This window comes from Dendrobates tinctorius, unplaced genomic scaffold (genome assembly GCF_039654945.1).
Source record: "Dendrobates tinctorius isolate UK_male_01 unplaced genomic scaffold, ASM3965494v1 ptg000020l, whole genome shotgun sequence".
Lineage (NCBI taxonomy): Eukaryota > Metazoa > Chordata > Amphibia > Anura > Dendrobatidae > Dendrobates > Dendrobates tinctorius.
Window position 1 is genome coordinate 39,154,026 of NW_027361688.1, and position 15,004 is coordinate 39,169,029.

Genomic DNA, 15,004 nt, shown 5'->3' on the forward strand with positions numbered 1-15,004 from the left:
CTGACTGCCAGCAAGGCCTATCCTAAATATCTGCTCAGATCATCCCAAGCCGATGCATCGCTACTGCAGCTGCTGAGGATACTCGTGTGTAGCGAAGGACAATCTCCAGGTTAGATCACGAGATGAAACGTTTCATTCTTAAGAACTGAGTACTAGCCTTTAAGTGAAAGCCAATAGCAATGCCATTACCTATAAAGTACCAAGTGTCCATGCCGCTGCTTGCAGTGTATGGACGCAGATGGCAGAAATGGAGTTTGTTCATAGACTTGTTTGCAGATATTTAGGCTAGAACCCCAAAACTGAAGCATTACAGTGTCTGTCAATGGAGGTAAACTGTGGGCTGAAACAATATTCTTCAAAATGCAGACTAACATAATCCCTAATTACAAGTACAAGAATAATGGTTCATCCCAAAATGATAGCCTCCTCCACTACATGTAGGTCAATGGCAGGTAACAGACCAACAGTATACCGGTCTAACACTGAATCAAGTCTGTGTTTCTTTATTATCTGGGCCCATTTCTCATTAAAAAAAAAACAAAACGAAGTCAAGTGTAAAATAAAGACTCAAAAGTATAGGCTCACTTAAAAAGAATATGTAAACATGATAAAGGCTTAGAGAGAAATGTGGAAAATACCATTTATAGATTTGCTATATATGCAGGGGGGGGGGGGGGGGGGGGATAAAAAAAAAAAAAAAAAAAAAAACCAGAACATTGTAGCACAGTTATCAGACTGTAGTCTGGACCGCCCCTGCATTACCTTATAGGGCTGTTCAGGGGTGGTCCAGACTACCGTTGAGCAACCAGTGGAATATTTTTACTCCAGTATGGAACAGAAGATTGACAACGCTAATTAACAACAAATTTTATTTTTGGGCTTTCTTAAGTGGACCTATACTTTAACAGAACAATACAAATTCAGAAAGTGATGAAGATACTAAACGCTGGACAACTGTAGAACTAAGAAAGCACACAAAGCAAAAGATATACTGTATGTATATATTTATATTTACATATGCGCGCGCACACACACACACACACAAAAGAGGGACAAGATATTGAACCTGCTTAAACTTCATGGGTTTGTGGGTATTTTTTTTTTTTCTAGCTTTGGTCCGTAAGGCCAACTTTTAGCAGACAGTGCAAGCGGCTTAACAGAACCCAAAGGCAACATGCATGGAATCAGGGTAGAAACATGCTGTCTAGGACCCAATCAGCATGTACTGCTTGTGTAGGGAGCACTCTTAATAAAAGATAAGAAGAGCAAGAAAAAAGAAATGATAACAACTGAAGGAGAGTTATACCATACGGGAATAGAGGACCAAACAAGCTCTTAAAAAGTAAAGAACCTCTGCTTTTAATGGCTAACAATTTCCTAGTGTTCTCCGTGATCTTTTTCTCTAAGATTAATACATTTTATTACACTGACGTTTGGAAGAGTTTGGCAATACTATATTGTTCTTTTAAAAAGATCTTTAAAAATCAAAGAAACAGTACAGTTAGTTTATCATACACTGCATATCCCCACAGAGAGGTCAACTAAGGTTAAACACAGAAATCATGGACTGCTTTTTGCCACAGTTTATAGACACGCTGCGTTCTCGGTGACCATTCGTGTGGCTTTAGTATGCGGAGAACCAGGGTGGTCAATATTTCATTGCAACGGTTTAGAAACTGCAAGCATTTTATATTAAATTTGCCAAATAATTCAAGTTCGTTGGTGGATTTGCTTTTTTTTTTTAAATTTTTAAATTTTTTTTTTATCTAGTTTATTCCCTTCGGGGTTTTCGATTTCTTGGAGATCTTCTCATTATATCATCCTCCTGCAGAAAAAAGGAAACACAAAAGATTAGAGATTTATCATAATTATCTGCACCATGGGAAGAAAAACAGTACATCCATTACTGCCTAATGACTGCCCCAATATAAGAATATTTAGAATTCAGAGTCCTCAGTGGTTGATACCTTTTAATGGCCAAATGAAAAGATGGTAACACATTCCAAGCTTTCGAGACTACTCAGGTCTCATCAGGCGCCGTTATACTGATTACAATACCAATATCAACATGGGTTTACAAGAGACCGTTCCTGTCAGACTAATCTGATAAGCTTTTATGACGAGGTAAGTTCCGGACTGGACCAAGGGAATGCAGTGGACGTGGTGTACATGGACTTTTCAAAAGCTTTTGATACGGTGCCACACAAAAGGTTGATACATAAAATGAGAACAATGGGGATAGGGGAAAATATGTGTAGGTGGGTTAAGAGCTGGCTCAGGGATAGGAAACAAAGGGTGATTATTAATGGAGCACACTCGGACTGGGTCACGGTTAGCAGTGGGGTACCACAGGGGTCAGTTTTTGGCCCGCTTCTTTTTAACATATTTATTAATGACCTTGTAGGGGGCATAGAGAGTAGAATTTCAATATTTGCAGATGACACTAAACTCTGCAGGATAATTAATACAGAGGAGGACAATTTTATATTACAGGAGGATTTATGTAAACTAGAAGCTTGGGCTGATAAATGCCAAATGAGCTTTAATGGGGATAAATGTAAGGTCATGCACTTGGGTAGAACGAACAAGTTGTATAATTATGTGCTTAATTGTAAAACACTGGGCAAAACAGTCACTGAAAAAGACCTGGGTGTATGGGTGGACGACAAACTCACATTTAGTGGCCAGAGTCAAGCAGCTGCTGCAAAGGCAAATAAAATAATGGGATGCATTAAAAGAGGCATAGATGCTCATGAGGAGAACATAATTTTACCTCTATATAAGTCACTAGTGCGACCACACTTAGAATACTGTGTACAGTTCTGGTCTCCGGTGTATAAGAAAGACATAGCTGAACTGGAGCGGGTGCAGAGAAGAGCGACCAAGGTTATTAGGGAACTAGGGGGTCTGCAATACCAAGACAGGTTATTACACTTGGGGTTATTTAGTTTGGAGAATCGAAGGCTTAGGGGTGATCTTATTACAATGTATAAATATATGTGGGGACAATACAAAGACCTTTCTAATGATCTTTTTACTCTTAGACCTGTGACGGGGGCATCCTCTACGTCTGGAGGAAAGAAGGTTTAAGCATACTCACAGACGCGGATTCTTTACTGTAAGAGCAGTGAGACTATGGAACTCTCTGCCATATGATGTTGTAATGAGTGATTCACTACTAAAATTTAAGAAGGGACTGGATGCCTTTCTTGAAAAGTATAATATTACAGGGTATATACACTAGTCTCCTTAATATTGCGTTGATCCAGGGAGCTAGTCTGACTGCCGTATGTGGAGTCGGGAAGGAATTTTTTTCCCCAATGTGAAGCTTACTGTTGCCACATGGGTTTTTTTTGCCTTCCTCTGGATCAACATGTTAGGGCAAGTTAGGATAGGATATGGGTTGAACTAGATGGACTTAAAGTCTCCCTTCAACCTTAATAACTATGTTACTATGTTACAATGATACCAGGGTGCTGAAAGCCGTCTCGTGGTTTAACCTTTATTTTCAGTTTTGCGTTAATGATATGCTCGTGCTTCGGGGTGGCTTGTGAGGGGCGTCATCTGGTGCTCTGATTAAGTATTCATAATGTAGACTGCTGACAGGTTACTGATCCCTCACTGACCTGCCCCCTAGTTTACATAATGAATATACTGTATGTACACAGTGCAAAAAAAACAAAAACACTTCTGCAGGCAGGTGCCAGCTGAGCCGCAGCATAATCGCATGTGTACAGTGTTACAGCACCAGGACCCCTACAGCTGGATTTACCATCAGGACACTTGTCTGCCTAGGAGTAACCATGTTTCGTTCTACTCAGTAGTTGCACCATGCCAAACCTGAGCATGTCATGTTACGTTGTCAGCTGTGTTAAACGTCCACAATAAAAGGTAAATGCACTAATATAAGGCATGAGTTGTATTAAACATTCATATAAAGGGGTAGATTGCCATGGCTTACTTGAGGTTTGTCTTCATTCTCTTGGTCATCATCTTCCACCTCCTCCTCTTCTTCATTACTTCCATGTCCAGCATCTCCCTCCCCTTCTTCAGGTGCTAAAGAAAAAAAAAAAAAAGCATATGTAAAAAGCATGGACCAAATACTAACACTAGAACATGAACCACATAGGACACAAAGCTGTAGCATTTCAAGCCATATGAACACTTCATTTGTTAAATCTGTACCATAAACTATCAACCCTACAGATACAGCCGAACACAGCAGTAAAGGTCTGTTATATGTTTAAAGGGTGTAAGATGGCTGCCGGACAGGTTCTCGAGGAGACGTATGCATCATCAAGGTTGGTAGCCTCAGTGATGTAAGCCCGGAAAATGAGGCTCCAGCACTTATAGTGCTGAGAGTTAATAGGACATGTCAGAGCCGTGTTTACGAGCAGAGAGATGGGTGGGACCAGCTGCTCACATATCCTCACCCCGGGGTGTGTTATGGCAGATAAAAAGAAGACCAGATGTCACATTCAGGGTCAGTATGTGGAGGTGTGCAGACCTCCAAGTGTTTGTCTTTGCTAGGGAATGAAGTGTTTAATACTAAACCGAGCGGGCGAACCCACACTACTGTAGAGTATTAGCTTTATATTTTTTCATTTTGCGCCAGAAAAGGCTGTTTGTTTTGTGTACAGTAACCAGTGTCTGGTCTGTGTCGTTATCTAATATATAAAGCTCAAGTGTGTGTATGCATGTATGTGTGTATGTCCGGGATTGGCATCCGCACCGTCGCAGCTACAGCCACAAAATTTGGCACAGTCACACGTCTGGACCCCGAGAGCGTCCTAGGCTATGTTGTGAGGCGAAATTTTAACCCCGCGCGTTCCAATTCACCAAACAATTTTGCCCCTATCTACATAATGGGGAAAAAGTGTGTATCAAGCCCCGCCCCTCATTATGTCATAATGGTTGCCATGGCGACGCTGATGTCATCATAGGTTGCAAGCTCCGCCGCTCATTATGTCGTCATAATGGTTGACTATGGGATGGACGATGTGTGATGGGTATATGGGCACTGGACTATGGGATGGAGGATATGTATGATGGGTATATGGGCACGGGACTATGGGATGGCATATATGTATGATGGGTGATGTATATATGTATGATGTATGATGGGTATATGGGCATGGGACTGAGATGAAGGATGTGTGATGGGTGTATGGGCACTCGACTATGGGATGGCGAATATGTACGATGGGTATATGGGCATGGGACTATGGGATGGAGGATGCATGATGGGTATATGGGCATGGGAGTATAGGATGGAGGATGTGATGGGTATATGGGCACTCGACTATGGGATGGAGGATATGTATGATGGGTATATGGGCACGGGCCTATGGGATCGTGGATATGTATGATGGGTATATGGGCACGGGACTATGGGATGGAGGATAATTATAATTTGCTATAACTAACCACAGTTAGTTACTATGCTCGGGCAGCGCCGGGCTCTTCAGCTAGTACTGAATAAAATGATACCTTAGTTGATGAAATCCGTCTTGTGGTTGCTTCTTAATCTTTATTTTCCTTTTTGCGTAACGATAAGCTCGTGTCCTAAGGCGGGGTTCATGTATGTGGTGCTCTGATTAGCTACTTATAATGCCGCGTGCTGACAGGTCACTGATCCCTCACTGACCTGCCCCCAGTTTACATAATGAATACCCTCACATACTGAAGAAAAAAAAAAAAAAAAACACAACACGCCTCTGCAGGCAGGTGCCAGCCGGGGCAACTGCGCTGCAGCATAATCGCATGGTTACTGTGCACTTAATCCCTTTTGCAGGTTTACTTGAGCAAGGGAAAAAAAAGAAATTCTGATAGCGCAGTAGCAGCTATCGGTTTGTATAGAGATCGATAGCTGCTGTTGCGCACGTGGAGGACATTTCTTTTGGCCCCTGACATCTGGTGAGCACAAAAGTCTAAAGGTACTGTCACACTTAGCGATGCACCAGCGATCCCGACCAGCGATATGACGCGGTCAGGATCGCTGGTGCATCGCTAAGTGGTCGCTATTGAGCTGCCACACAGGCAGATCTCACCAGCGACATAGCAGCGGTCGGGGGTTGCTACTTACCTGTCAGACGAGGCGATCCTGACCTCCTCCCGCCCGCGTCTACGTGTCGCTCGTTGGCGCCACAGGAAGCCCAGCAGGAAGCTGACGACGAGAAACGGCCCAGGCCGTTTTCACGCGATCAGCGATAATCAGCGGGGGAGCCGGTCGGAGGTAAGTATCACACATAGCAATATCACTAGCAATATCGCTGCTGCGTCACAAAACCAGTGACGTTACAGCGATATTGCTAGCGATATCGCTTAGTGTGACGGGGCCTTAAGGCTAAGTTCACACGTAGTGCAATTCCCACGGAAGTTACCGCGAGAATTCCGGAATTCCATTCCGCGGAAAAACCGCATTTTAAATTCCCGCGATTTTCCCGCGGAAAAACTAGCGATTTGCAAGCGTAATTAGCATGCAGAATGCTAGTGTTTTCAAAGCGATCTGTAGCATCGCTTGTAGAACTGATTGACAGGCTGGTCACACTCGTCAAACACAGTGTTTGACAAGTGTGACCAACTTTTTACTATTGAGGCCGCCTATGCAGCGTCGGTAGTAAAAAGATCTAATGTTAAAAATAAAAAAAATAAAAAAAAAATCGGGTTATATTCACCTTCCAAAGTCCCGCGCAGCGTCCCCAGGCCTCCGCGATGCTACGGCAGGTCCCGTTCCCAGTGATGCATTGCGGCAATGACCTTTGATGACGTCGCGGTCTCGCGAGACGCGACATCAGGAAAGGTCATCGCAATGCATTACTGGGAACGGGAGCTGCCGCGTGTATCACTGAAGCCTGGGGACGCTGCGCGGGACGTCGGAAGGTGAATATAACCCGATTTTTTTTTATTTTAATTCTATTTTTTACAGGGATATGGTGCCCAGAGCCTGGAGGACAGTCTCCTCTCCGGACCGTGGGTACCATCCCCAAATGTTCTGCTTACTTTTCGCATGGCGGGAACAGCCACATGCGGAAAGTAAGCAGAACAATGCATTCCTATGTGGGTGGAATTGTCGCGACTCCGCAAATTAATGAGCATGCTGTGGATTTTTCCACGATGCGATTCCGCCGCGGGAAAATCCGCAGCATTAGCACAGCATTGCGGAATTCCATAGGAATGCATGGGATGCTGGTTTTTTTGCGTTTTCACGGCAAAATTGCGCAGTAAGAACTGCCGCGAAACCACGAAAAAACCTGAACGTGTGAACGCAGCCTTAAGCGGAATCCAGTGCAGGGTTGGGATTAGGCAAAAGGCAAGCTATTAAGAAAGGGAATCTGAAAATAGGCAAAGAGAGCAATTTTTTGCTTTTGCGGGAAGAATCGAATTCCTATTTTTGCCATCGAAAAGAAACCTTGACAGATCCCATTAGAAGTGTATGAGATCTGTTGGGCAATGGTTAGATCAGACTTGCATTAGACACTAAGTCACTTGGCAACATGCAGCAAACGTCCGCTTTCTGATACAGATTTATATTCAAGGAGATAAGTCTATAAAACAGGACAGTGACAATATAAAGCTCAAATCAAGAAGAAACCACAAAAACAAAAAGGACCATGTAACTTACCCTGCTCCTCCGCTTGCTCCTCTGCAGCTTCATCTTCACCCTCCTTGCTGGCTTCTTTTTCCTCCTCTTCCTCCTCCTCTTCTTCCTTTACATCTGGCTGTGGAGCATCAGTCTTTTTGTGGCTTGCATCCGATGTCTGCTTCTGTGTAAAAAAAAAACAAAAAACGAACCATGTAAGTATCTGGTATGGCTCCCAGTAGTTGGACTGTTGATAATCTAGGCATTATCACCTATCCAGTAGCTGGTTGATCAAGAGATCTTCTGATATATGTGTACTTGTGAGTGTGTAGATACAAGTGAATTTATTGTATAGCCATTTAACACATACCTTGCCCGAGCAGCAGAACAGGATCACCAGGAAGACTGGCAGGGCCACGGTCAGAATGTAAACTATCCAGAGCCATGGTCGTTCCTCAGCTGCAGACATCATTTTTTCAACCACGCTGGGCTGAAAATAAAATATATATAACTCAAATCATGGTGAAAGAATTCATATAGTAACGTTTATCATATATTTACCATTCAATTCAAATTTGCCATTAACCCCTTAGTGAGAGCCAATTAGGTACTTATTGTCCAGGCCAATTTTTACAATTCTGACCACTGTCACTTTGAGGTTATAACTCTGGAACGCTTCAATGTATCCCACTGATTGAGAAGGTTTATTCGTGACATATTGTACGCCGTGTTAGTGGTAAAATTTCTTCGATTTCGTGTTTATGTACCAAATGGAAATTTGGCAAAAATTTTTCAAAAATATACAAAATTCATTTTTTTAGGGACCAACTTTCATTTGAAGTGAGTTTGGGGGGTCAATATCACAGAAAATACTAAAAAGTGGCACCATTCTAAAAACTGCACCCCTTAAGGTGCGCAAAACCACATTCAAGAAGTTTATTAACCCTTCAGGTGCTTCACAAGAACTAAAGCAATGTGGAAGGAAAAAATGAACATTTTACTTTTTTCACAAAAAATTTACTTTGGAACTAAACTTTTTTATTTTCACAAGGGCATCAGGAGAAAATGGACCAAAAAATTTGTTGTGCAATTTCTCCTGAGTACGCAGACACACTGTATATGGGGGAAAGCCACTGTTTGGGTGCATAGCAGGGCTCAGAAGCAAGGGAGCACCATCTGACTTTTTGAACCCAAAATTGGCAGGAATCAATGGTGGGCGCCATGTTGCGTTTGGAGACCCCCTGCCTGATGTGCCTAAACAATAGAAACTCCCCAATTCTAACTCCAACCCTAACACAGCCCTAACTCCAACCATAACCTTAACCCTAGCCCATCCCTTAACCCTAGCTATAACCCCAACCATAACCCTAACTCCAACCCCCTAGCTATAACCCCAACTATAAAGCCCAACCATAACCCTAATGGAAAAATGGAAATAGATAAACAAAAAAAAAAAATTATTATTTTTACCTAAGTGGGTGATAAAGGGGGGTTTGATTTACCACTTTTTAATTTTGATCACTGTGATAGGTTCTATCACAGTGATCAAAATGAACCAATAGGAGAAATCTATTGCTGCTGGGTTCGGGCCGGCAAATCTCGGCGGGCGCATTGCGCATGCCATTTTTTTCCCGGAAGACACAGCTGGAGGGACCAGGAGACATTGCAGGTACCAGGGTGGCTCAGGGGAACCCATTTCTGTCTCCTCTGATGTGCTAGATCACATCAGAAGAGAGAGAAATAAATAGGAAATCTGACTTTTTTAAAAATTTTTATTTGACGGGATAGTACGTCACAGCTATCAGCAGCGCCCACGTGGTGAGCACCGCTGATTGCGGCCGGGTGTCAACTGATTATCACAGCTGACACCCGGCACAATGTGTCAGGGGCGGTCACGGACCGCCCCCGACACGTTAACCCCTTGCACACCGCAATCAAACACGATCGCGGTGTACCGGGGATTAAAGGGAAGCATCGGCAGGGAGGGGGCTCACTCCGTGCTTCCCTGAGCCCCCACCAGCAGCGCAATGTGCAGCACTGCTGCGGGGGGCTCCATCCCTGCAGGTCCCCGAATCAAAGATGGCGACGGGGACCTTCGGGGGCCTGCAGGGAGCTGGCTTCCTCATGCCTGCAAAGCGAAGGCAAGGAGGAGGCCTTGTGCAGTGTCTGTGACAGATCGCTGATCTGTCACAGTGATCTGTGATGTGACAGATCAGCGATCTGTCACAGGACAGTGATGTCCCACCTGGGACAATGTAATAGTTAAAAAAAAGTGTAAAAATAATTAAAAAAAAAAAAATCGCTAAATTAAAAAAAAAAAAAAAATTCCCTAATAAATTCATTTTTTGAAAATAAAAAAACAAAACAATAAAAGTACACATATTTGGCATCGCCGCGTCTGTAACAACCCGCCCTATAAAACTGTCCCATTAGTTATCCCCTTTAGCGAACCCCTTAAAAAATAAAAATAAAAGCAAAAAAATACTGATTTATTATCATACTGCCGAACAAAAAGTGCAACAACACACGATCAAAAAGACGCATATAAATATCCATGGTACAGCTGAAAACATCATCTTGTCCCGCAAAAAACGAGCCGCCATACAGCGTCAGTGAAAAAAAAACAGGATTTTTGGGTTGCTTACCGTAAAATCTGTTTCTCGGAGCCTTCATTGGGGGACACAGAGCCCATGGGGTGTATGATGCTGCCACTAGGAGGCTGACACTATGCACAAAAAAAGGTTAGCTCCTCCTCCGCAGTGTACACCCCACCGACCGGCAGGGAATTCCTCAGTTAGTGAGAAAGCAGTAGGAGAAGCAACAGAATAGATTGAAAACAGGACAAACAACTCAACTGTAACCAATCAACCAAAGGAAGAACAGGAGCTGAAGAACATGGGAGGGTGCTGTGTGTCTCCCAATGAAGGCTCCGAGAAACAGATTTTACGGTAAGCAACCCAAAAATCCTGTTTTCTCGTTCGCCTTATTGGGGGACACAGAGACCATGGGACGTCCCAAAGCAGTCCCTGGGGTGGGAAACAAACCACCGCAGCCTACAAAATCCTCATTTTGCGAACTCACCACCGCAGCCTGCAAAATCCTTCTACCTAGGCTGGCGTCCGCCGAAGCGTAGGTGTGGACTTTGTAGAATTTCACAAACGTGTGAACTGATGACCAGGTTGCAGCTTTGCAAAGCTGCAGCGCGGAAGCTCTGTGGCGTACCGCCCAGGAAGCACCCACTGCCCGGGTTGAGTGCGCTCTCATCCCCGGAGGAGCCACTCGATGCTTAACCCGGTATGCCTCCAAAATTGCCGATCTGACCCAGCGAGCAATAGTAGCCTTGGAGGCCGGGTGACCTTTCCACGCACCATCTGGAATGACGAAAAGAGAGTCTGTCTTTCGCAGGGAAGCAGTCTTAGACAGATAGACTCTCAGCGCCCTGACCAGGTCCAGCTTGTTCAAGGACCGCTCCCGAGGATGAGATGGACACGGACAGAAGGAAGGCAGAACAATATCCTCATTGAGGTGAAAGGAGGACACCACCTTCGGAAGAAAAGAGGGCGGAGGCCGCAGAACTACCTTATCCTGGTGAAGTACCAAAAAAGGCGAGCGTCAAGAAAGAGCCGCCAATTCCGACACACGCCGGATGGAAGTGATGGCCACCAGAAAAGCTACCTTCCAAGAAAGGAGAGAAAGAGAAACATGAGAGGTTCAAAAGGAGGACCTTGCAGAACCTCAAGAACCAGATTAAGATCCCATGGAACCACGGGCGCTCGGTACGGAGGAGCCGTGTGAGCCACGCCCTGAAGAAAGGTTTTGACCTGAGGGCGGGAGGCCAACATCTTCTGAAATAAAATAGACAGCGCCGAAACCTGACCCTTCAAAGAACTGAGGGCAAGTCCCGCATCCAGCCCTGCCTGAAGAAACGCCAGAACAGAAGGGAGCGAAAAGCACATGGGCGCGATGTCATTGGCCTCACACCAGGTGAAATAGGCCTTCCAAGTACGATATTAAATTTTGGAAGATGATGGCTTTCTTGCTCGGATCATGGTATGAATTACTCGATCGGAGAATCCTGCCCGTTTCAAAATCTCGGTCTCAACAGCCACGCCGTTAAATTGAGCGGCCGAGAATTGGGGTTTCAAATCGGGCCTTGAGACAGTAGATCTGCCCTGTCTGGAAGCTTCCAGGGGGCGTCCGCGAGGTTGACAATGTCCGCGAACCAAGACCTTCTGGGCCAATTCGGGGCGATGAGAATGACTGGAATTCCTTCTGCTTTGATCTTCAACAGCTTGGGAAGAAGCGGCAGAGGAGGGAACAGGTAGGGGAGTTCGAACTGCGACCAAGGAATGGCCAGAGCGTCTGCGCCCACTGCCAGAGGGTCTCGAGACCTGGAAACAAACTGTGGGACTTTCCTGTTGAGGCGAGACGCCATCAGGTCGACATCCGGGGTTCCCCATCGACGGTAGAGCAGATGAAACACCTCCGGATGTAGGGACCACTCCCCCGACGCGAGACCCTCGCGGCTGAGAAAATCGGCGACCCAGTTGTCTACGCTGGGAATGTGTACCGCGGAAATTGTAGGGACAGAAATCTCTGCCCAATGAAGAATCTTGGACACTTCTGCCAGAGCCGAGATACTCCGTGTCCCTCCTTGGCAGTTGACATATGCCACCGCTGTGGCATTGTCTGTCTGAATCCGGACAGGCAAGCCTCTGAGCAGCCTCTCCCAGTGGACAAGAGCCAGATAGATCGCTCGTATCTCTAGGACGTTGATCGGCAGAGCTGATTCCTGAGTCGACCAACGACCCTAAACAGTGTGATTGCGGAACACTGCACTCCAGCCGAGGAGGCTGGCATCCGTTGTTACAATCTGCCAGTGAATGGGAAGAAAAGACCGACCCAAGTGGATAAGAGGTGACGTCAACCACCAGTTGAGTGACCGCTTGACCCGGCATGAAAAACATACAGGGCGATCCAGGGACAGAGCCGACCTGTTCCACCTCGACAGAATGGTGTGCTGGAGAGGTCTGGTGTGAAATTGGGCAAAGGGAACTGCCTCTATCGCCGCCACCATCTTTCCCAGGACCCTCATAGCTGTTCGGAGGGACGGAAATCGTGTGGTCTGCAGCGATCGTACATCCTGCTGCAGGGAAAGAATCTTCTCTCGTGGGAGAAAGACCCTTGACCGACGAGTGTCGAACAGTAGGCCCAGAAACACAAGACGTTGAGAAGGAATCAGACAGGACTTTTTCCTGTTGACTAGCCACCCGAAATTGGAAAGGGTGTCTAGGACGATCGTCAAACTTAGACGAGCCTGTTTAAAAGATGAAGCTTTGATCAGAATATCGTCGAGGTACGGAAAAAGATCGAGACCTCTGATCCTCAACAAGGTCATCAGCGCAGCCATGATCTTCGTGAAGACTCTGGGAGCGGTGGCGAGACCGAAAGGGAGCGTGACGAACTGGTAATGTTCCTGGCGAATCGCAAAACGCAGAACTTCTGATGTAGGGAGAATATGGGCACATGTAGATAGGCATCTTTGATGTCTATTGAACACATGAATTCCTGCTCCTCCATGGAAGCGATTACCAAACGAACCGACTCCATGCGGAAGTGGCGAAGGCGTACTCTCTTGTTGAGAAGCTTTAGATCCAAGATGGGTTGGACCGCCCCGCCTTTTTTCGGCACCACAAAAAGGTTCGATTAAAATCCTGTGAACCGCTCCGAGTCGGGAACGGGCACAATCACCCCGGAACTGAGGAGAGAGGTGATGGCCGTAAAGAACCCCGGGATCAAGGCTGGATCTTTTGGAGGACGGGATTCGAAGAAACGATCCCGTGGAAGAGAGACAAACTATCTTGTATCCTGACAATACAACCTCCCTGACCCAAGCGTCCTCTACTGAGGCCAGCCAGACGTTCCTGAAGAAGAGAAGTCGACCTCCCAATTGGAAGGGACCCTCGGGAGTCCGACGATAGTCATGCAGATGTAGACCGTCCAGATCTGGATCTGGATGGTCTGCCCTGAGAAGAGTGGGATCGCCAGGAAGGAATGGGTCTGAAGGAAACTTTCTATCTTGGCGCGCCTGCGGTCTTTGTTGGTTGGATGGGTTCTCCGCCGTATTGAAACGGCGGAAAGCCCGAAAGGGTCGAAACTGACGCCTTAGTGGAGGTCTGCGAGGCTTGGACTGAGGGAGGAGGGAACTCGTGCCTCCGGTGGCGTCCTTAATAATCTGGTCCAATTGGGATCCAAAGAGGCGTACTCCCTGAAAAGGCAGATTAGTAAGAGACTTTTTTAGAAGACAAGTCCGCCTGCCAGGCCTTGAGCCAAATTGTACGTCGGATTGCCACAACGTTGCTTGACGCCTGAACTGCGCAGGATGTGGCATCCAAAGAAGCAGAAAGCAGATAATCCCCCGCATGGGAAATCTGATTGGCGACATTGGCCAATCGCTCTGATTGTACTTTCTATAGGATGCCCTGACGAAGATCCTCTGCCCAAGTAGCTATGGCTTTTGCTGCCCAAGATGAAGCAAAGCTTGGACATCCCGCCGCTGAAGCCACTTCGAAGGCAGACTTAGCTAGGGATTCTATAATCCGATCATTAGAATCCTTTAGAGACGCCACGCCTGAAAGCGGGAGAACCGTGTTATTAGAAAGTCTGGACACGGGCGGGTCCACTGAGGGAGAAGCAGACCAGTTGTCCGTGAGCTCTTTAGCAAACGGGTACAGTACGCCGAGACGCTTTCCTCTTTGAAAGCGTCTGGTCGGATCTTCTCTTTCCCTGGTAAAAATCTTTCCAAACTCGGAATGGAAAGGAGATACCCTGGAGGGTGTTTCCGCCCATCTGAACGAAACCTCCTGATCTGAGGATTTCACAGGGGGGTCAGCAATCTCGAAGGTCTGGTGAATCTCTGCAATGAGGTTCTGCACCGTAACCTTCATGTTCGCATCCTGGTCCGAATCCAGCTCTAAAATCCCCTCAGAAGACCTGTCCGAGAACGCTTCACCAGACTTGGGAGAGGAGGCCCGGGAAGGAGGCTGCTGAGAAGGACTATGCGGTGAGATGGGACGAGGAGATGCTTCCGGCTGGAGATCCTGCCTGGGTCTTTTGCGACCAACGCTGGCTGACTCAGAAGGAATCTCTTGAGACCTGCTGGACCCTGCAGAAGTGTCCAGGGGCAACTTATCCAGAACGGCTACTAGGGACTGAGACACCCTGGTGATGTCTGCCATTGATTGTGAAAGATGAAGCCCAGCCAGGCATGGGGGGTTCACTCTCACCTGGGGCCATAGATGGCTCCTGGGCGGCATCAGGCTAAATTGGATTGCTACAGTCCAGGCTGAGGGTAGTGGACTGACCTGAGGGAAGTTTGCGATTGCAAGAAGAGCACGTAAAGTACTTGACTAGAGTGCAGGG

General features: G+C 46.3%; 1 protein-coding gene across 1 annotated transcript in view; it reads right to left on the bottom strand.

Annotated features, from left to right (window-relative positions):
* Nucleotides 1-852: 852 nt before the first annotated feature.
* Nucleotides 853-15,004, bottom strand: part of CANX (calnexin) — a 70,556-nt gene continuing 56,404 nt past the window's right edge. Inside the window, exons 12-15 of the mRNA XM_073568017.1 lie at nt 7,953-8,072; nt 7,625-7,766; nt 3,962-4,056; nt 853-1,825 (exon numbers count right to left, since the gene is read on the bottom strand). Of these exons, the coding sequence (XP_073424118.1) occupies nt 1,772-1,825; nt 3,962-4,056; nt 7,625-7,766; nt 7,953-8,072 (411 nt within the window). The 3' untranslated portion in view covers nt 853-1,771. The remainder of the gene's footprint in view (nt 1,826-3,961; nt 4,057-7,624; nt 7,767-7,952; nt 8,073-15,004) is intronic.